General features: G+C 41.3%; 2 protein-coding genes and 1 non-coding gene across 3 annotated transcripts in view; 2 read left to right on the top strand and 1 right to left on the bottom strand.

Annotated features, from left to right (window-relative positions):
- LOC131886347 (hydroxymethylglutaryl-CoA lyase, mitochondrial-like) overlaps nucleotides 1-22,113 on the top strand; it is a 29,598-nt gene extending 7,485 nt beyond the window's left edge. Inside the window, exon 2 of the mRNA XM_059234642.1 lies at nucleotides 21,094-22,113. Coding sequence (XP_059090625.1) covers nucleotides 21,119-22,042 — 924 coding nt within the window. The 5' untranslated portion in view covers nucleotides 21,094-21,118 and the 3' untranslated portion in view covers nucleotides 22,043-22,113. The remainder of the gene's footprint in view (nucleotides 1-21,093) is intronic.
- LOC131886348 (protein BTG2-like) lies at nucleotides 4,110-10,046 on the bottom strand. The gene has a single exon (XM_059234643.1). It carries the CDS (start codon nucleotides 9,599-9,601, stop codon nucleotides 9,017-9,019), a length of 585 nt encoding a protein of 194 aa, XP_059090626.1. The 5' UTR covers nucleotides 9,602-10,046; the 3' UTR covers nucleotides 4,110-9,016.
- Trnag-ucc (transfer RNA glycine (anticodon UCC)) lies at nucleotides 20,169-20,240 on the top strand. The gene has a single exon. It is a non-coding gene; the product is annotated as a tRNA-Gly (tRNA).
- Nucleotides 22,114-23,216: the final 1,103 nt, after the last annotated feature.

The raw sequence follows: 23,216 nt of genomic DNA on the forward strand, positions 1-23,216 counted from the left end.
TACGCTCAAGGATATCACGAATGAGTTTCCAAAAACTTAAGCCACTAAATCGGTCCTTGATCAAAGCGATATATTTTTCCATTCATATCTACAAGCCCGAGTCTTCGTTCATCAACAATCATTAGCCTACTTCCTTAATACTTCAGGAAGAGGTGGGTCCTATCGATTCCCACAAAAGCAAACACCTTTTAGATTGCATGAAGATTTCTCAAGCATTCTTCATACTTTGAACCAACTTTGATTGAAGTCTTCTCTTAAACTGTCATACAATCTTATAACCTTGGAACAAGTTTAACTGGACTTCAAAGGAGAATGCTCATTAGTTACCCTGCACCATCTGTGTTCATTGAACACGCCCTGATTGTGATTATGGAACGTAGGTTGGAAGTAAAGTAATCTGGGTCAAAAAAGTATTCTGATAACAAGCAGAATTAGTCACACCAAAGCGACTCTTGCGAAGCCATCCCATGTAAATGATTCTCAGTTCAATGTCATTAGGTCTTTGTTCTCTTTCTGTGCAACCAGGCGATTTCTAATTGGATGGAAGTGTCAAGCATTTTCAGAAAATCATTATCATATGTGTTGTTGCGTGGCTTTGTGTGAGTTTTTAATTTCACACTACAAATCACGATATCAACTCATTTCTTTGAGACGAAATTTCAGTGTGCCGAACCGTAGGGCAGAGAAAGTTACGGCGTGAGTTGTGAAGCCGTTTCGAAACTAAAGAAGTCGAGAGAAACGGCGGCCATTTCTAAAGTCTCATTGCTAGAGAGGGGAAAAAATGAGAGCTAAATATCCAACAGTTTTCAAATATCAAAGATTATTTTTTTTTCGTTAATGGTGCAACTGAATGAACTGATAACTGAAAGAAAATATTAGGAAATTGAATTAAAAATGTTCAAGGCTGGATATGAATGTAACAACAATAAAAGCCTCCGTTGGAAAGTTTAGAAGTACTTGGGTTAACATATCCCTAATTGCATCAAATCCCTTTGTTGCCAGGTCGGTGCAAGAATAGATTAATGAGGGAAGTCTGTTCAACTATCATTCTATCTTTTTTTCTAATTACCCAATTTTAACGCCCATATTGTGCAGGCGTAAAAGCTTATAAGAAAAAATGAGTAACTTAGAAGAATCCATATTTTCTCAAAATTTGATCTACAAATAATTTTATTTTGGACCGTTCAAGATATTGCTAAAAACGTAATATCTTCATCTTCAAATCGTAATTTCAAAACCGGTTTTGTCAAAAATTAACCAATTTTAAGATATAGAACGATCCTCCTTCGCTTCAGCACAGCTATTAACAAAATGACTTGATTAAGATGCAAAAAATAACACGTTGATTCTCTCTTGCAAGAAGAACAAATTATCTTTTTTGACGAAAACAAAAGCGAAATATTTTCACATTATTTTGTTCGTTGACGAATATCCTCCCGCTCTATACTCATTGCTTTCAAGTACTAAATTGGGCATTGTGGAATGAGTTTTTGAGCCCTCGGGAAAGTTTAAGAGACAAACTGACGGACGCTGTAGTCATTTTGATTAGAAATGATCTAACTGTGGGTGCTATGAATATTGACCATCATCTATTGTAGAGCTGGAATAACTGGAAGTGAATTAGTCATCGATACATGTGGGTTACATTCTCTGGCTCTTAATTCAGACACAAAAGAAAACCATATGATTTTATACATTCCCCGTCTCCGGTTTCTTTGAAGAGAAGAGTCTCCCTTCCTATCGTAGATCAGGTAGATTGTCATTTGCGATTTCGGCGACGTACAATGGCAGGTGAATCGCTTTATACTGATTTACTTTTTGAAAGTCCTTTGCTCTAAACCAAGCGGCGGTGGATTGGAGCAGGGTCGCCGATGAAGTGACGTTCAGTGACCCAGCGAAGGAGATCTAATTCTTTGGTACAAAATCTAGCACTAGTATTTTTCGGTGGCTTAGATGGCTATTGAGGGATCCTCTTAGGCGTGTCAACTCTTCAGCTGAATGCCCAAACAAAGCCCGTTTTGAAGTGTCATTTGAGAAAGTTCTCAAGGAACCCTTGACAAAACTTGCCACAGAGGGATCGGGCAAAAGAGTGGATAAAGTGGGTTCGATTCAAAACTTGGCCCAAAGGTTATTGCACTTGATTGAAGAGGCACATGAGGGCATTTCATTATCATTGAAAATTTCAAGCCATTACAAAGCCACCCAGTGTTTGTCCTGGAATGATTTTAGAATCTGGTTTTGCATCTGATCATGCCATCAGGACCCTCCAGACCAAAAGGATTTCCACTCACTGATTTTGAGGACAAGTGATCTGAGAGAAAACCACTTCAACCTCCAGCTTGAGTGAGCCAGCCAACCAGCTAACCAGTCAACCAACTACTGCCAACTACTTAGATAAACAAGTGAGGAGCTAAAACTTGCTCGACGTGCTCAATTTGGCAGAGAGGAAAAGAGAGACCTACTTCTCATTGAATAGCCTGTGCTATGAATAGATGGTGAAATCCATTTATTTCCACTCTTCACAAAAAGGGGTTTCGAGAATGGATTCATTTTTCTGTATAGGATTTCTCATTGGCTCCAAGCTCCAAGGTGACACGAGAAATCGAGAACGTGACTCGGGAACAGGAATTTTTCGCTCTGGCTTTTCAAGCACTCGCCGTAAACAAGTGTCCCGAAATGTGTGCATTGGACCACAATCCAATGACATGCAAAACCAGATTTGACCCCCTTGATGAATGCGTCTTCTCAGCACATTTCGTTAGAACGAGACAATCACGTTCTCATTGCAAAGGCTTCAAGGGGAACGTGCAAGATGCGCATGAAAAGACATGTGATCACATTATTTCCGGGCTTGAAGGTGTCGCAATCAATACCTTCCTTATCCATTCAGAAGCCTTCTAAGGGGTCTTTTCTTTTCATAAGTACTTAGCCTTTCCTCTATCCGATTTGGTGGTGAACGTCACAAAGAACCTAGATTTGGCCAGGTTGTGTCCTGGTTCATGATTGCACATTCCAAAAGTATTTACCCACTGTGTGCCTGTCGTTAAAATACCAGACACGGCAATTGACAGTCCAAATGCATGTCTTTATGGATTTTTTGAGGTGACGTCGAATATGGCATGGCCTTCCGTCTCTGGAAAACATTGTGAACATTTCGTATTCCCATTAGCATTATGCATGCCTCGACGAGGAAAAGAAAACATCCATTCTCGCGGGGATCTTCACCGTCATTATATAGATTGAAATACTCATCCTTGAACCAACCTAAATGCTTGCATTGCACGCTGGAAGCGAGCTGAGTCGAGATTTGAACACCTTTTTTGAGTTTCCAGACTTCTGACTTTCTTTTGTAGATTGTTTTCATTAAAAATGTTTGTATCAATTTCCACAGCTTTACATGAGAATTTTAATGAAAGGGTTTGACGGAATAGCTAGCGTTAATTGATTGGTATGCATAATGTGGCCTGAAATGATCAATGTTTCTTTGAATTGAGGAAAAGTAGTCTCGAATCCTCAAGAGAGTGTGGCATACCACAAGTGAACTGTTCTTTATATTGAATAAGATGTTCCGTTACAATGTGGTAGACACATTCTATTTTGCGCTCTAAGGGTTACCGTTTTTGTCAACTCACCCGGTGATTCTGCAACATTTATGTCTACATTCTCTAACTTATTCCCACCGGCTTGAAGAGAATTACCATTCAAACAGTAAAAACGTTCAAACTCTTGGAATGATATAGATTAACCCATCCGTTGACTCGGATTGGAGGCAATCTCAGCTGATCGCAGCTAAGCCTCCAAGAACTCTCTTTCAGTCTACTAGAAAGTCAAGAAACTTGCCTTAAGGGGTCAGGTATTCAATGTATCTTTCAACTTCAAGTATACACTGAACTTTACTATTCTGAGGTCAAACGTAAAAGAGTATCATGTTGATTAAGCATCAGTAGTAGTACGATGAGCATCGTACACATTAGTACACACTAGTACACATAAAATTCATCAGCCTATTGCGCAGTTCGGAGTTTTCTGATCTACGTTTTACGTACGTCAACAGGGCATTCCAAAAGCTGAATATGTGTGATACTTGGACGGAAATAAGGGCTCACGTGTTTGATGCTGAATTCACATTTATTTCTTTCAATAATATATTGTCTTTCTAGTATGTAGTAGTAGCAAGTATTTAATTGATAATAACAGAGCTGTTTGGAAAATTTGTTGTTTGGCTTCTGTACCTGAATCATTAGACATCATCGGGCGATCGCTTGCTTGCAAATGGATGATTATTACAAGTTCTGCTTTGTTCTACAGGCAAATCAGCTCGACTTTGTTCGAGACACATGTGGGATGTTCGATTTCTCGTTCTTTCTGCAGTTGTTGTTGAGAAATGACCAAATCGAGTTGTTGCGGCTTCTGTTAGAAATGGGATGGATTAGATGAAGAATGATAATAATATTAACTGTAGGTAGTCAGGGGCCTGTGATTATAATGCTCAAGAAGAAGGCTTTGAGACGAGTACGGAAACTGGTGCAGGGATTCAAGCAGAAGAAAAGATAAGATAGGTCAAAATTTCGGGGCGGTTGATTTCCTGAAGATGCGCATGATCGCATCCTTGGCTTCTCTCTGTTCAGTTCTTACTTTACGAAATGGTTAACTGACAATCACAAAAGCCCTGGGACTGCTCCTTGGGCTGAAAAATCATTGCATTTCAGGAGCAGTTCGAGCGGGGGCTTTTATTACTTCATTGCTTTGACAGAGAAAGTGAGATGAAAGACTTGTCAAACAAGCAAAAAAAGTTTAGGGAAACTGCCCGGGTTTCTTTTTGTTCGTCTTTGTATGGCATTTTCTTGTATCACTTGCGAGAAAAGGGGTTCTTATAGTTTTATCACCAAGGATGATTGAAATACTTTTCGTTACTGATCCAATTTTTGAGGTGGCCATGTAAGTCACAAACACCGCGAGTTTGGTGATAGTGATCACACCGAGAAAGTGGCACGGTATGATGATAATGATGAGGAGGAGGGTGAGGGAGGTAGTATTGCTACTACTTGGAATAAGAGGGGCTTTTTCCAGAAAAGTTTCACTTGGGAGCACTACCTGGACATTGATTGGACGAGAATTCATTTGGAGCGAGGAGCTCTCGTTTCTCACATGATTAACAACAGCAACAACGGCATTTCACTCTAAAGCTGGTTCATCTTATACAGGAAGGTACTACGTATTGAGTCTGATCACTGCACTTTTCAACATCATCTTCTTGTTCAATTGAAATCAGAGGCCGTATTTGAGCGAGGGAGCGAGAGAGATTGGGAAAAAGGGACGCTTCATGTCCTGTCTCCCAACAATTGTAATAATGTGAATAATAATATTATCATCACCAGGGCGAACACACAATACATTTTTGAGAGGTGGGTGGAGATGTCAAGCTTCGGAATAGAGTGTAGAAAAATATCCATCAATTCAAAGAGCAGCACGAGAAGTTGAATTTCGACTTAAAAAGGGGTACTTTTTGGATTTGTTTGTGTTATTTTTTCTTTCTTTTCAAGTTCAACAGCCAAGATCAGTCGATAATTCATATGACATTGCTACATGTAGGATCAATTTTAATTCACAAAGGAAGCGCTTTTATCTCGGAACACAAACACTCACAAGGTTAGATTGCGGGTTCTGGGGAAATCGGACTGTTTGGCTGGGAGACAAAACTTCGAAGGACGCCCAAGGGAAAGCAAAACGAGCTGAGGTTGCTCTTCTTTGAACTTCATGTGACTAACTCCCTCATGTTTTAATGGCTTCGATTATTCTTGTTGAGAAGGAAGTGATTCAAGTACGGGGACATTTCTCTCCAAAAAAGTGGTCATCCATAATTCAAGGAACGAGAGGAAAGTAGTTGAGAGTTGTGTCACATCTGGGGTGATTGAGAAGAGAAGCACTGCCAAAAATGCTCGCTCACGTTCTGGTCACAGTTTCGATTCCATGTCAGGGCTGAACTCACCAAGGAAAGATTCCTGGATAAATTACCAATTGGTTTGTTTTAAAAGACTAGATCGGATGATGATGTGTAAGTTGCACAAGCTGCTTTAAAACACATACACACACATATATAGTTTTGTATATGAAGGGGGAAATTATTTGCTTACTTTTTTCTTTCCTGGCGAAGGTTGTGACTCTTGTGTTTTTGAAGAGCGATCTTCATATTGCAAGAAGAGAACAGAGAAAACGAGGCTGCGATCCTCACATTCAAGATCAAACCTGTGAAGGTTCTCCAAAAAGGGAACGGGGAAAGTGACTAAGTTTTGAAATCAGGGGAGGGAAAGCGGGAAAAGTACAAATGGTTTCTGAAGTAATTTGCTGAATGTAGGGATATGCATGACAGAATGGTTCATAATTTAATAAAGTGGATTTTTCAATGTTTCTGGTTCTTTTTTTTCATGTGAGGGAGGGTTGAATTGGCATGATAAAACAAAAATCACTTGGAATACTGCAGCCGACAACATAATCATAATATTTCATCACAGAAGCCAGTTTTGCCATTTATGCTTGTTACAAAGGAGGCTTTTAAGAGAATTTTGTACCATTAAGGGGTAGCGTGTATCCCGTGTAGGATAATTATAAAGCGATCGGCGACGACATCAACTTTGTTTGTCTGGCCAGGTAACCACATTCAATTACAGAAACAAATTTTTCAGATCAACTCATCATGGTGGTGGTGGTGGTGGTCGTGGTGGTAATAATGATAATATTAATAATTGTAGAGTGGCAAATATTGAGGAATAAGGACGAGGAGGAAAAATCTCTTTTCGCTCCGTCAATGCAAAAGAAAGAAAAAACTTGCCACTATTACGAGAAGCCCTGCTCTTCATAAATGTTTGCTTCTGACTGAGGGGAAGGAGGAGAAGAGGAGAAAAGTAAGTGAAAGAGATAGACTTTTACAACAATCATTATACAGAAGATATACTGCATGTAGACATCGCCGATTCCTCCGTTAGTTCATGGGGTGGAGCGGTAATCTTGATATTTATTCGCCACCGCTTGTGTCTTCAACCAATCCAGCGTCCAAAGGGTCGGAGGCCGCTCTCTAAATTACGGATTCATTCCCAACTCTCCGTTTCTCCAGTAGAATGGGTGATTTGATTCTTCTTTGACAAATTAGGAGTACATAGACAACCCCTATCGGGAGGTTGCTGCGGTGACAATGAATTTTGGGAGCGACCAGCATTTCGTGGTCTGGTCGCCAAGTCAGGAGAGCAAGAGAGGGAATGAGAGGTCCATAATCAATTAGAGCGACTGTCCAGATAACGAGTGGACCGGTCGAAAGTCACCAGATACAACTGCACAATGACATCAGTCAAGGCATTCAGACACCCAAGACATCAGGATGAAAGTTCGTCACTATTTTGATGCTCCAAGCCTTATTCGCCTAGACTGGAGCTTGGAGGGGGAGTCACGCACTCATGTTAAGAACAAGATGGTCCAAAAATGGTCGGCGTCAATGGGGATGAGGCTGAAGGCCATGCCAATCGTGATATAGCAGTCAAAGGATAAGAATTGGACAATTTTAGAGCCAGGAAAGGAGGAGGAGGAGGAAGGAATCCAATCGTCGGTGTCCATAGCCTCTGAAGTTATGGAACCGCTTTAACGAAGGATCCAATATTAAGTTCTATGTGCCAATTGAGAAAGGAGCTGCCCTTCATTATCTGTCACACCAAAACAGGTGAATTGGTGAGATTCCCTTAGCATTAAAGGGATCCAATCTACCTGTAGCATGAGGCCCTCCTCCGGGATCAGGACGAGAGGGAGAGGGTGAAATGATTTTTTGGGGGACTCGAAATATCACAAAGATAATAGGCTTGGGTGTGGTATTAGATAAGTTTCAATTCTATTTAAGGAGAGATGATGGGAGCTTTTTCAAATTTGCTATCACAAATAAGCACTTTTTGGATGATTCATAGGTCAAATCCTTTTTGAACTTTGTCAGCACTTTGAGGTGTGAGGGGGCTTTGAATCTCCAGGCTCTCCCATTGACGAGTCCTTGTGGAGAGAGTGAAGGAGCCTCTTCTGACAGATAGAGATCATATGGAGGATACTCTGACCCGGATGAGTGGACCATTATCCTCGGACCACATTCCAGGCGGCGTGGCAGAGGGCACATCAGGGGAGCAATGGATCATTTCCATTCAAAAGCTTGCTTGGACTGTACTAGAGGATTTCAAGAGACATTTTCTCCATCTAATTCCAAGGGAATCCACCAAATTGACAAGAGAACTTTATGAGGCAGGTCCAATATTGGCAGGTGGAAGTGGTGGAATTGTTATGGTGGTATGGTAGTGGCGGCGAGGGCGGTAGCAGTGGTGATCTCACTTGTAAGATCATGATGAACTTCAATTGTCGGCGAATTCCCACTCCATGCCAAACGGACGAGGTAGTGGATGAGCCACAGCAGACAAAGTTAGAAGCAAAGGTCAAAGTCCAGAATTCGGTTGAGTGGTCCAAAACCTGAGAGGATCCAACAGTAAGTGGTAGATATTACAGGGTGAAAGGGGCTCAGACATATGATTTGAGATCAGCACAATCCTCAACTGTGGTGAGGCTGTGTGAGGAGAGGCATTTTTGAGGAGGTGTACGTGTACGGATCTGGAGGATGTCTTGGTCATTGTGGTTCACCGGATATTGAATGGGGCTGGAAGAAAGTGGCAATGGCCAAGGAAGATGGCCAAGTCTGCATCAGCCCCGGGGACAGTGTCATCACAGCCAACAGGCAAAAATACACGGTTGACAACAACAACCAAAATTTTGGAATGAGTGGCCACAAAGACCGTAGAGAGACAATCGAAGGGTCTGGTCCCTTTGAAGCCGAAGTCAGAAGGTCATAACAGAATTGCACAAGTCTCTTCAGCACAGCAACAATCAACGGGGGACCACATCAAAGTCGTCACTTCGCTCTTGGAACATTCATCCTTGGCTGACCACGGGTAATGGGGACCCTGGTCAGACGTCACCTCCTCAGCAATACATCAACTGTTTAGCTGGCCACATAGGCGGCCAACTGCTCGATGGACACAGATTTCCTGGGATCGAGGAGGTAGTCCATCTTGCGTAGAGACTCTTTGCCGCAGAGCGTGGGTACTTTTGTAGATGACGAGTTGTTGGTGGCATTGTTCACAGCTTCGTTGTCGTTTGAGTTGTGTTTGTTGTTGAGGTTGTTGCTGGAAATTCGAACACTGGGCTTCCACGGCTCGTTGTTGGCCTCTTTGAACTCGTAGAGAACACAGATGGATCCGTTCTCTCCGATGCGATAGCTGACCTCTAGAGGATCTATCCACATGGTTAATTCTGAGGGAAAGGTCGAGAGCACCAATGTGGCTTGAAGGCCACAGCTCTCTCCTGCTTGGGCAATGACGGGGTCCATTTTGCCGTTGATGCGAATACATCTGTATCCGGATCCCTTGAACGGCTTCTCGGGGAACCAGTGATCACGATACCTTCTCCTGAGGACCTCAACCAGGGCCAGGCGGAATTTTTCCAACTGAGCCTCGTTGATGTTCCTTCTCCCCAACCTTATGAGGTGGATCAGGAAATTAGCAGCTGATTGAAGTTCTAATTTCATAATCAGATTGATGACTTCTCACAGGGACAAAGGTGGGAAAAGACTTTTGAAGAGAGATGGATATTGAGGAAGAATCCAGCTTGAAGTCGCAATTCAACCCAAACAACCTGGACCAGCAGATCACACTGCAAATCCAGACTTCTTTGCAGAAAGAGATACCAAAAAGAGATACTCCCAAAGGTGGACCAATTGGGATGCTGAGTCAGCAAAACGTTTTAAACGAGCTTCTATTCCAATGTGGAAGAGTTAGCTAATGCCAGTAATCTTTGGTGTTTCTTCAGAGTAGTGTTTGATGGATTGTTTCGCACAACACTTTTATATCTGCAAAGGTTCTTCTGACTTGATGTTTGTACCAGTGCCTGAATAGGCTGGTGCAGCGGAGTATGGGTTTAGATGGTGTTCGTTGTTTCAATGCTTAGCTCTCACTAACCTCGTCGTTCTCTCGGCAGACAAGATCGACTTCAGCTCCGTCAACCCCAATGGCAGCTTCCGCTTGCCAACGCTAAAAGCAGATCCAACTACAGCTTTTGAGGCCAGCTCAAACCTGGGGTCTCCCTCCTCCTCGCCATCGTCGTCGTCGTCGTCGTTCCCGTCCTCACATCCAGGACCCCAGCCAAGCCACACTCGTTGAGAGGAGGTAGATAGAGCTTGAAACGCTCCATCCTCTCTCTCTCTCTCCCTCTCTTTCTCTTTTCCTCTCGACTCTTGTTCAACTTCAGCAATCCGGCTTGCCCAACCGGCCAATTCAAGTAGAGGCTTCGTCAAGCCTCCCCTGTCGCAAGTTCTTTGTCTGAAAATCCAGAGCAAAGCCATTGTGTCGTCATAACCCTCCGCCTTGCCTCCAGGCTTGACATTGGATCGGAGGCCAGTGAACGCATAAAACATATTTGAGGCTTGTCAGGAGAAGCCCCAAGCCCAGCGATTGCTGCTCCTGCTGTTTTCGAGGCAGTCCGGCCGGGGGGGGAAGGGGTCGCTCCTTCCAAACGACAGCCTGCCTGCCAAGCTATGAATCACGATCTGAATTAAGAATAACATGGCCAAGAACAGCCCAAACGAGTGAGGCTGGGGTGACTTCACCCAGCCCCCTTGAGGACGGACAAGTTCATTGCTCAAAGATCTTCGAAACGTTCCTTGGAACCATTACTCGAACCAGACTTCATGCGGGCAACTTATCAAGAACCTTAAAGGAAACATGTACTTCATTCTCCAAATTCGATATGCTGTGAGTGAGTGGGCACAAAAGACCCTGCATAAACACTCAAATCATGAATTGATTCCCAATCTGTACTCCCCGATGAACCTGGACAAGCCGTTGCAAATTCCAATTGATGAAGGTGGCCCCCAACAACATTCAAGTCATTTCGAATCTACGCAATAAGATAGTGACGTTCTTCGTTCTTTCCTCTCTTCTCACGTTTGCCCCAAGAACGTCTTTGCCAACTAAATTGAAGACATTTCTAGACCACAAGTTCAAATCCCAGCTGTTCGTAGGCAAAGCGTTTCTCTCTGGAGGGAGCTTGCTTGTGTTTGGATTCTGAGTTCCATGAAGAGTTTGGCGTCACCAAGCCAAACAATCTCCACCACTGATCACCCACCCTTGCTAGCGCTCTTTGTGTATCCAATTTACTGTTTTCAAGTTATTCACATACTGTTCGAGTACTTTCATCGTATTCAGTGGTTGGTGTCTTCCCTTTTGAATATGTCAACTCTTGACGAATTACCTGTATGTAAATGATCCTTATTGAGTGTGGGCAACGAATCAGACAACATCAGATACTTCTGTAGACAAATTAGCTTGGTAACAAACAAAAGGCACCGTACAGTCATTTTGGAGTTGAATTGCCATCGTTATGCCACCAAATTTAAAACTTAAACCAAAAGATTTTCAGAACATGAATCAAATGTTGCAGCCCAAATTTTCAAGTCAGATAAAGACAGTAAAGAGAATTTTCAATGCGAAGAAACCTAACGTCCTCTGAATTAGTTGTTGTAACTTATGAGTCATTTCTCTTGTCCCCACTATGACGTAGTAAACAATAAGAAAGGAACTTTGGGGTGGTGCCTATGAAACATTTGATCACAATAACATACTTATGACATTCTGCTTTCATGATTGCAATCGCTTGTCAGTTTGTTTTTTGTAAGGATCAAGCTTTCTGGTGATTGATTGATGACAACGATGAGAGGGTTTCTGAAATTTCCATCATTTACCAAAGCTGAATGAAGGCTTCATGGGAATGAAGTTTTTTTCAAAGTAGACAGTTTTAGCAAATTATTACAGAGCCAAGTTGGAAATTGATCTCTTTTGAGAAAGTAGACTTTCTCAACTGGTTCATCGAGTGCGATGTGTTTCCCCTTAATTTTGGTGGCGCCCATTTGCGATGCGCACCATGGCGTGTGTACAGTACAGTGTGCGAGAGATGTGTACCAATGGCAGAGAAAGTTGAGGAATAAATCCTGGCCATTGACCTCCACCCAAAAACACCTGGCGTGATGGGGAAACGACACAGAGAACAATTTGAGTGTCCAGCCAAGGTTTTCGGTGGGTATCCATTTACATGATTTGTATCATTATCTTCCTGCCAAGGCGGAAATTCCAACTATCCTGCCTTCCCTTCACTCCCCGCCTCATAGAGCACAAACCACCCTCTCAAGGCAAAGGCAAGACAAAGATGATTGAAAATCCCCTGTGTCGATGTCAAACCCTGCTTGCCGCCCTTGCCTATAAGCTCAAGCAAGCTCAATAACATTTGCTTTAGTAACGATATGGTTACAGCCTCCCACTCCGAATTACTTAGAATGCAATGTTATTTTACACTTAGCTGAAATCTTTGAAACGCGACACACACAGGTGTATATTGACAATATTACGCACGATTTGAGAGCTAGCCCCATTACACCAAATTATGTTTATCAGCAGGATGTGAAGAAAAACTCAGTCTGAATAACCTTACGTTTAAAGCTTAGTAGAACACGAAGCGTGCAAGGCTACATTTATCTGGCGAACACACCCATCCACTTTTTGTCGTCCATGAACACCGAGCAATAAGCTTCCTCCGCTGCCCAAAGAATGGTTTACGTTCTATACTTCAGAGGGCGCTTTGTGAACTAGCCTCTGCCAAAAAAGGCCGATTGGGCCGATTCCTCTGTATTGAATTATAATGCGCTTGAGTTGTTTTTTGGCTAATTCTGTCAAATCTTATGTATAATTAATGACCCAGGTCACATATTGCTTGGAAAAGGAATTGCGCTCATGGTATGTTAAGAGTAGTTTATATAGCAATTTACCGTGCCTCTTCCCCATTTACTTTATGTTGTCTGACGTTGGAGATTAGGGCCCCTAAACGTTATATATAATTCTTACTAGAGTAGTTGTCTGTCAAATGTTGAGTGATACGGTTGAAAGGTAACTGCTTGATTGGAATGCATCTTTGTACTCCAAATCTAGACCGCCAAAATTAGTTGGTAACATGTTAAGCATGATGTTGCAAATAAGTTGGATCAGGGCAATAAAATTTGGCTCATGTGTGTTAACTCTTACTTACGCTAATGATGGACTTCCAATCATGTCGAGAACAATAAATTTAAGACAGCGAAACACGTGGATTAATGAGGGTTTCCCAACAAAGGATATTGCTGCCAAATGTAAATTACTTTTCTTTCACATTAAGGTTATAATGAAACATGAAATTGCAATCCAATGGCCGAAAGAAATGTCTTGAACAACTTCAGTAACGGCAAACATCGACAATTTTGTGCTAACTACTCCAAGAGTAGTTTATTGATTTGAAGTGTTTGCTATGATCTCAAAATTTTCGAGTACGGAATCAAATTGGTATTACTGTACTTGAAGTCTTGGGCCAAAATCGTCCAATCGTATCACAAAATAATTTAAAAGCAGCTGATTAGTTTTGTCGGGTTTAAATAGATTCTTGTACTCACAATTGTAATTACAAATGAAGCCAGGAAAACAAATCATGAAAACTATGCTTTATTTGTCACTAGATACAAGTAACTACGTTTTTGCTATTTAAGAACTGAGAAATACATTTTAGCATTCTATTCTTTAAGTAAGTATTTTTTCACCTCATCACTTACTCCATAGCAATATAGAAACACATGAAAGTTGAAATGGGAAGCTGTGCTCCCATGTCTTAGCCACGAATGGGGCTGAAATCTTCTGTTAAAATGTTTGACACTCAAGGGTGTTAACATCCCTTTCGGACCGATCTAAACACAAATGGTAATGCGTCTCGCATGCAAGTTGGAAAGTACGATACGTTGGCCCGAAATGCATCCCTGACGAGGGCCATCATTATCGGGCTCGTCTGTTCATCAAGGGTACGTACCTGCTCTGGCAGAAGTCATCAAGGGCATCAGGGTGGACAAAGAAGAACTTCCAAAGGATGAGAACAAAGGCGATGCCAGAGTTTCAGCAATCTGTGGTCTTCCACATAAAATCAAGTTCATCAAGAACTTTTTGGTATGCATATTAAGGTCCATGGGAACAAAGCCGTTCTTTTCACGAATCACCAACCCTTGGATACTAGCAAACATTTGATGCAACTCAACTTGTTTGTTTTTTGTTTTCAGATTAGACATATTTTGTGCAAAAACAATTACCCAGAGTGTCGATCAGCAAATCGTTTTTTGAATGACTAGCGACGGTTAAATTGATGGAGGTCATCCAATGAGACGCTGAGGTCAGAATCATTTGATATCTGAAGGATCAAACTAGTTTGTTTTGAACAAAGAACTTCCAAAACAACGTTTTTCCGTGTGAGCCAAGAGAGAAGAAAAAATGAAAATCCAGAATAAGTGCAAATTTGAACTCTCGCCATTGGCAATGCAAACTAAGTCGGTTTATATTCATTGTTCGCCATGGTTACATCTCTAGTGTTCCCGTTTCTGCATTCAATTTATAGCAGTGCTCAATATACCACCTAATTTAAGCCCCGTCGCTTGTTGGCCTTTGCTGACGTGTCGAGGAATAGGCATATTTGTGATTGCTCAAGCAGAGATCACGTTGCTGCGTAGTTGTATTGATCAACAGCTATTTTTTGTCTCTCAATGAATCCTCCGGCTATTCGTGTCGGATTCTCGAACGAGTTCTCAATCTCTCTGAAACATTTGTCCGATTTCACATGAAGATCAGGTCGAGTGTTCGAACTTTTAGATGAGAAGGCTCCAGGAGATTTTCCGAGGTTTCCCGGGAAAAACTGAAAGCCAAGATGACGAGGAAATTGCTCTTGTCTTCTTGTCGACGTTCAATTCCGCCAAATATCATTTTTTACACTCTCATTCCTCTATCTTGAAGGGTTTTAGAAACTGTGCCGATGGTAGGCCACAAAGACCGCGTTGAAAATTGAAATTGAACTTTGGTTGAGCGAACCTGATCCGGTGTCAAAATCTGACACTTCAGGGTTTACTCCAATTTCGACTTGATCGTCGTGCATTGACACTATCTGCCTAATTGTCGATATGAACCTCTGGCAATATTTCTATTGCATAAATAGGACAAACATGTACAATGTACAATGTACAATGTAGTATTTGCTTTGAGGTCACACTATTACTAGAAACTCTGCCAGGTCATTTGGCTTTTATGACTTTCGTTTCCAGTCCCATCGAAAATTGCTCTCGAGGCATTGTATCGTAAATTTGTAATTCAAATTGGGAGAAATTGCAAAACGCCTAGTGTGGCTCTCGAATAATGGCTTTACTCGCATTTGTTCCTGAGCCGGTGGATGATTCACAACGGCGAAGTGGAAAGTTTGTTAGAGACTGAAAGAAGCGAAACCGGTCGGGGAATTTGATGTTCTCATTGCATTCTCTTTCCTAAGTGTCTATTGTGTCTAAAGCTCCATGAACCCTGACCAACAAAAACAAGTAAAGCGTAAAAGTTGTATGAATTTTGTTTTGCTCCAATTTAGCCTGTGATATTAGGTTTCAACCTGTAACGATGTTTCACTAAATAAGCAAGTAACAATTGGAATTTCAAATCAGAGTAAGCGTGTTTTATTCCTTTGTTAACCTGTGTATGAAACAACGGCCTGTTGATTTTCAGAACGATCATATTAGATTTACCGGCAAAAAACTTGCCTCTGAAATCAGGTATAATTCTGGGAATGTTTCTTCACTTGTTGAGAAAAATGCCACGTCGTTCTGCCATATATCTTTAGATCAAACAACAGAAAAAAAACAATAGAAAAGGCGAAAAATTGTGGTAATAATCTTCTCGGCTTGAAGTGCTGGGATTCCAATCCCGGTAGCGGTAAGGAAGTCCGCCAAAAAAAAAAAAAAACTTCACCTTCGGAATTTTTTTCAATCTTATTTCAACTGCTTTCAATCTTAATAAATTGTTAGAAAATTGAAGCTTGAATAAAAGAATTGACCCCCTGGGAAAGGAAAAATTGTCTTCGTATGTTCGACATAATCGAGGATGACTGCACAGACCAAGTAAGTCTGAGCATCATTCGTCTTTTTCGCTAGTAATGCGGTTTTTCACCTAAACGCCTTGCTGGCCATTTCATGACTTGATCTCGTGTCGGAAAAAGTGTTCCGTTCCTTCATTTTGCTGAACGCCAACCAATATATATATACTTTGTAGTTCACCACGCACGTAATACTACGGTTTTTAATTCGTTCACTGCAGCCCGCCGAGCGTGCACTTTCCCCCGAGTTAAACGTTGAATAGTGACGATGTCGACTATGCCGACGACGACTTCTTGGCAGCTCGCTTTCATGTCAAGGGAGTTCAACCGAGAAATGGCCACTGTTTTTTTTCAATGATGATGATTCTTTATGCCGTTGCATGAATCCTCTATGGATTGGAGGATTGCGAAAGTTCTCCAGTGCCGCTCGATCCGAGACGATAATGATAAGATGGTGACCGAAATCATGGGGTGCACAAGTTTAGGTTTATCTGATCCCTTTTTTTTGACTCCTTTAATCAGAGTCTCTTAACCTCGTTCAGTTTAATCGCTGGTAAGCGAGTTGGACCTTGGATGATGAGCTTTTAATCGTTGTGACATCATGAGAGCGCCAACTCCATCCAAGATCATTATTACGCTAATGGCAGTGGTACTAATCATGGCATGACGAATCTGTGATTGTGAAAAAGCTGACTTCCCTCCTGCCCCTCGAGTTCATTTTGCAAGCGAGCAAGAGAGCTACCGAGTCGTTCATTCTCGTTTGCAAGATGTCGGAATAAAAACTTGCAATCTTTTAAGTGTTAAATTCGATCCACGGAAGGAGGAGAAATCTCTGATAAAGGATGACTAGCGGGTTGAAAATGGCTAAATGGACGGTAATTTAGCTCTATTATTCTCCAAACAGTTTCGCTACCAACCCTCTACCCACATAAATACATAACACAAGAGCATCATATGGTCGGTGAAAGGATGCACTTCATTTTGAGGCAAGTGATCTTTCATCACCTTCTTGTGTGAGTTGACAGTTCGGTTTGCCTCAATCTTCAACCAGGCCCACCATTGCCGCCACAAAAGACCTATTTGTTGGTACATCGAGAACACGAGGATCAGAGCTATTTCGAAATTCTATGCACGCCTTTAAGCATGGCTCAAAGTGCACTCACCAAGGACCCCAAGGTACTCATTCTATGCTTCGCATATCTTGGGAGTACACGTTACGTAGACCCTGGCGTGAAATGTGCTCTACCCGAAATCTGTGTACAGTAACACTTACTACTTCGAGAATAAACTACTTAGATAAACGCGAGTTCTGGCACAAACATATGCCCTGGATTACAGATAATGTGTGTCACGATTCAAGCCAGCAGGCGTTAAAAGCATGCAAGACCTGCATTTTTATTGCTTAGCCTTGATTGGCAAGCACTCTGCCGACTTGGCTAAGTTGAGGGACATGAAAAACATAGCAGGGACCATTATTAAGCCAAACCCTGGTTAAAATGATGAAGGTTCTACTATTTCAAGTCAATTATCTTTGGGAGGGTACAATTCTGATTGTATGACTACACAAGTCCATGGCCTACATGATATTTTCCAATGTTGATGCGACCCTTGAACAAAAGATTGTAGTTGTGTTTGAAGGAGTTACGCACTTAGTGAAACAATGGAACTTTCATACAGTACATCTTGTACTGTACACTGTACATGTTGTTGTCGAACAAGGAAATATACCTTCCTTCCAGTTGTTTCAATAGTACCATTGCATTGTGGAATCCTCTCATGTTAGTGATTTGTCGTGTCATCGCTTTTAATTCCCTTTCATGCCAACCAAAGTTTCTGCGAATCTTTGAATTTCTGATTTCAAAACTCCCGTTGAAGAGCCTCCCTCCAAAGTAATGATTGCAGTGTAGCCAAGGTACAGATAAGAGGTTTTTAAGAAAAAGATGAAGATTGATTTCATTGAAATCCCTAGCCTTATTTCACACTTGGTAACGCTTCCACAGCTTGCTCCTCCTCCAAAGCTCCTTTTATGTGTGTTTAGAGTTGCGCGATATTTTCCGAGACCATAGAAATATCATCCTCGTGGTCGTGGTCGTCGTCTTCGTTATCGTCAATCCCAAAGTGGTAGTAGAAGTCACTACAGTGGTGCTACTGCCACTTCTATTGTACTTCTTGGCTCCTTTTGTAATCCCATGGAGGCCTCATCGCCAATCTCCCAGAGTTCGGCCATGTGTATTTGCTCAAGTACTGAAGAGCAACGTGGAGCAGCAGTACTTTGAGAGTTACGTTCGTGTGAGAAGCCAAAATCAGCCAACGTCATCACTACTACATACGTACATGCAACCAGTACAGAAGCCATGGTTTGGTTTGATGCCTGGCCAGGCCTATTTTTGTCGTCGTGATCAGGCCTACACGAGCCTAAGGGTTCAGGTATTTTGGATTTGGAAATGACGCAGGAAGATTCTGCCATAAATAAAAGTTCAAGGAAAACTAAACTCGCGAAATCGAAGCAGAGGTGTGTGTGTGGTTTCTTTTTGAATTGATGGGCTTTAGTTTTCAATGAATTAAGGGCTGATTGGATGTCCCTGTGTTAAATAGGTACATTCATTGATTATTTCATTAAGACATTCAAGGCGAATTCAATGGGTGGCTTTTTGATTGAGATAGATCGGGATATTGGTGAGCCGAGAAAGAACCTTACATATTAGTTTTCAAGGTTTAAAATTTGTCACGTTTAAAGTTATAGGTCTTATATGTTCATGCTGCTGCTGTAATAAACGTGTGTAAAAATGGATCAATTTTTATATTTCCATGGTTTTAGTATTCCCTTGATTGAGCTGTTGAGGAATATCAAAAGGACTTTGAATTGCTCAGGTACTTAAATGTTACTCACGAAATGCGAAGCAATTATTTGCTTCAGCTAAAGTAATTTGAGGAGTACACAACAGCTATTTCTTTCAAAGGAACTTCCATTTGTTTTAGAAAAAAGGCACAACACTAATCGAAGTGCTCAAATAACTTTTTTCGTAATATTATTCTATTGCTCACTATTCCACCTTGCTCCACGTGATTCTTGCGTACTAACAAGTTCGTCCATTTTATGATTCTGCGCAGTTACTATTCTCCCGGTTCTTGATGGGCTTCGCAACCAAATTCATTTGCGTCTTCTTTTTGTTCAAAGCCATGCTTTTCTAGGAACTCCTAGTGGCTGATAACAACCAAACCGGCAATCCGTTTTTAGTGGCAAACAAGACGCTTCACAGGAAGAGATAAGAGAATTACATTCTAATTGATCCGATTTAGTTTAATCTTAAGGAGGGTAGATCAAAGCATATTATGAGCAGGATTCATGGGTTTTGAAGCTTTCAAAACGGTTGTGTAATATGCCATCGGAGCTTGAGTAATTTATTTTTGTTAAATGGATGCATTAACCGCCCAAACGTCGTCACGACCGAATGGACGATGGTCCCTAAAGTCGATCCGTGCTTTGCTCCAAGTTCTGCTTTGTTTCCAAATCCCTGTTCAACAGGATGCGATTTGATCTTCTGAAATGGTTGGAAGACAGCAGCTTGACTGGTTGAAGGGCCTTAACCTGTTTACATTTCATGAGATGAACCATGCCAAACAAAGGACTCCCATCCCTTCTGAACTTCTTTTGTGAAAGTACGACCACGGGTATCGTGAATTTTGACGGGACAAAGCGAGCAATGCATTACCCGCTCTGACAGGCTTGATGCTGAATTTAGACCTTAGTGAGAATCCAATTTCGACCCTATCATTCAATTTCTGTGCTGATAACATAGCGTCTGATAATTCGTTTTATTTTAGACGTTTCGATTTAAAAGCTGTTAGTCAATCAAAAATCGTAATAATGGATGCATGCGTCTTAAGAAATTCTCGAGCTATGATGAAATGTTTTATGGGATAATTCTTTATTGTTAGGTTTTGTCTTTAACATGGTGGCTGTAAGAAGAGGGAGGGAATTTATGGTTCACGAAGAGAGGGAGTAGATAGAAGCTGTTCTAAGGGTAATAAATGTACACTCGTTATTGAAGACATACATATTAGAACAGAGGGACAATAAAGAACTAAAAATTGAGTTTAAATATCAAAATATTTCCGCTGTAATTTAACAAGCGATGTTGGTATAGTGGTGAGCATAGCTGCCTTCCAAGCAGTTGACCCGGGTTCGATTCCCGGACATCGCAGATAATCTTTTTCTTGGAACGTATTGCGATTTTCATATCGACATATTTTGCCATTATCCTTCGTTTATTGACTTGTAGAATCTTCATAATTTATGATTCAGATTTTGGATTCTCACACTGTCATCTTGTCAACTTCTCTCATGTTGTGAGTTGACTTCTTCAACTGAAATTATGAAAACACAATACCTTGGACTCTTCCAAGTAATATATGAAAATAGAAGCAGACCGATGGAAGTTTGGAAAATTATCAATAATTAAACAAAAGGAATAGTTTAGTCTTCTGTGCCTGTGGTTAGTCCCCCCATAGCCACTTTTAAGTACAATACGACATGACCGTCGACCTCTTACGAGGGGCAATCATTATATTATTAATTATGTCAAACTGTACAATGCTCTCCCCGTTGATGAATCTCGAACTGTCAAAAAAAAAAAACCTTTCAAGTCCGCCATCAATCAGTCGCTGCCCATTTATCACCTGCGATATGTTCTCTTAATTTTCATGCACTAGTCACTAATCCAAGCCTGATGTGTGTACCATGTACCAAAGATGAACTCACCTTAAAAAAAGAAAATACTTGAACTTATAAACACATTCAAATTAAATCAAATCAATCTCTGGATGTGTGTGGGCAAGGATCATACAAATTAAAACCCTTAAACCTAGTTGCCAAATCCCACACTTTAAAACTACACATATTTGAACGAGGCGAGCTCTACCTGGCGGTCGTATGTCAAAACTAGACGTTTCCTCCAAATCAGCTGTTGTCTGTCATTTTCAAAACAATGCTTTAGGAATGAAGTACGTGGAAAAGTCGTGAATGTCTCTCAAAATGTTTCCTTGTACCACATCTAGATTCATCAAAGGAACAACAACCTCTATGCACCTGAGGCATTTCACACAACAATCTCTGCCTTCTCTGGTTCGGATTGTTGAGGTCGGTCCTCGAGATGGTCTCCAAAACGAAAAGACAGTGGTCTCAACTGAAGTCAAATTGAATTTTATCTCAAAATTGGCTCAATCGGGATTGACGCACGTGGAGGCAACTTCATTCGTCTCTCCCAAATGGGTGCCCCAAATGGCTGACCACAACGAGATTATGACCGCCTTGAAAGAAGATCGCAGTGAGGTCAATTATCCAGTATTGGTGCCAAATATCAAAGGTCTAGAATCGGCTCTCAAAGTTGGCGTTAAAGAGATTGCCATTTTCGGCGCAGTGTCCGAGAGCTTCACTCAAAAGAACATCAATTGCTCAATTGCCGAGAGTCTCCAGCGTTTCGAGTTAGTCATGAAAAAGGCCCAGGAACACAATCTAAAAGTCAGAGGCTACGTGTCTTGTGTGGTGGGGTGTCCCTATGAAGGTCCGATTAAACCCGTCGCTGTCGCTAAGGTGGCCAAAGCCATGAAAGGCATGGGATGCTACGAGGTCTCCTTGGGTGACACCATCGGCGTGGGCACGCCTGGCACGATGAGGGCCATGTTGGAACAAGTGCTGAAGGAAGTAGAACCCAGTGACTTGGCAGTCCACTGTCATGATACCTATGGCCAAGCTTTAGCCAATATCCTGACGGCCTTGGAGTATCAGATCAGTGTGGTTGATTCCAGCACCGCTGGTTTGGGTGGTTGTCCCTATGCCAAGGGAGCTTCTGGCAATGTGGCTACCGAAGATGTGGTTTACATGCTACATGGGATGAGCATCAAGACGGGTGTGGACCTGGATCGAGTTATTGAGGCTGGGAAATACATTTCAGAACAATTGGGGCGACCTACCATGTCCAAAGTGGCCCGAGCTCTACAAACATAGATATTGTTTGTCATTCATGTTGGAAGAAAAAAAGTTACGGCTTACCTCAAATGAGGCATTAGTTAAAGATAGTTATTTGTTCTCTGCTCTCTTGCAGGGGTATTATTTAATACGTTAGTAATTATTGATGAATGGGGTGGGTCCTGAGTTTGCAGCTTGGAACGCTTTGTCGCATTTAGCTCATCGGGTATTCAAGTAGTAAATTGGGCATTGCTATAAGGTGCGGTATGTAGTATTGTTTCAGGCGCTATGAAATGGTAGCAGGGTGTTAGTCGTTCCTCATCAACAAAAGGAACGGATTAGTTACCATTGTTTTGACCAAAATGAGTAATTCATTACACAACCATTATTCGCCAAAAACGTGCTGGCCTTACTCGGTAAAAGTTATTTTTTTTTCTTCGATGTCATTTTGTTATTTGAAATTGTCGTTTCGAAAACGTTTCAAAAAGGATAAGTTTTGATGGAATTTCAATAAATATTTTAAGCTTTCCAAATGGCTTTTCAATGTTTATTGAGAATTACTATCAAGTATTTTGCCCTTTTTCTGGAGTGAATATACTTTTCTTTGTCTCGACATATGATTATTGAAGGTGAACAATGAACACAATGTCACATTAGAACAATGTCACAAAAAGTCATGGTGGAGAAACAGTATGAGTAATTCTCAACTGTTTGAAGCTTCCCCTGTTAGAAACTTGTGCTTTTAGTCATGGATGCAAATTTGGTGCAACCGACTCAAGCCAAAGTAAGATATTCTGCCAACCAGTTGCCCTGACAACTTCGCTCTGAATCATGTCCAACAGAATTTGATTTAGGAGATGTAAACAATAAAGCAAAGCAAATATAACAGGAGAATATATTGTTAAGATCAAATACAATTTTTAACCTGGTAAGGTACATTAGATGAAAATAACAAAAATCGTATTTTCTGTTCAGGTTGCCTAAAAGTTTCAATTTTCCTTAGTTGTCAAGAGAGAAAGGAATACTTAAAAGCCAACCCTGAAGGGTTAAAAAGGAACGAGTAAGTAGCAAATTTTTGGTTTTCGGGTTGTTACAATTACATCATTTTGGAAAAAATGGGACTACAGTTCCTTTTTTCGAAAAGAAAAACTATATGTAAATGTAATAAAAAATCAAACGAATTATAATTTCATTTTGATAGTACCGGGAATTA

This window comes from Tigriopus californicus, chromosome 9 (assembly GCF_007210705.1).
Source record: "Tigriopus californicus strain San Diego chromosome 9, Tcal_SD_v2.1, whole genome shotgun sequence".
NCBI lineage: Eukaryota > Metazoa > Arthropoda > Copepoda > Harpacticoida > Harpacticidae > Tigriopus > Tigriopus californicus.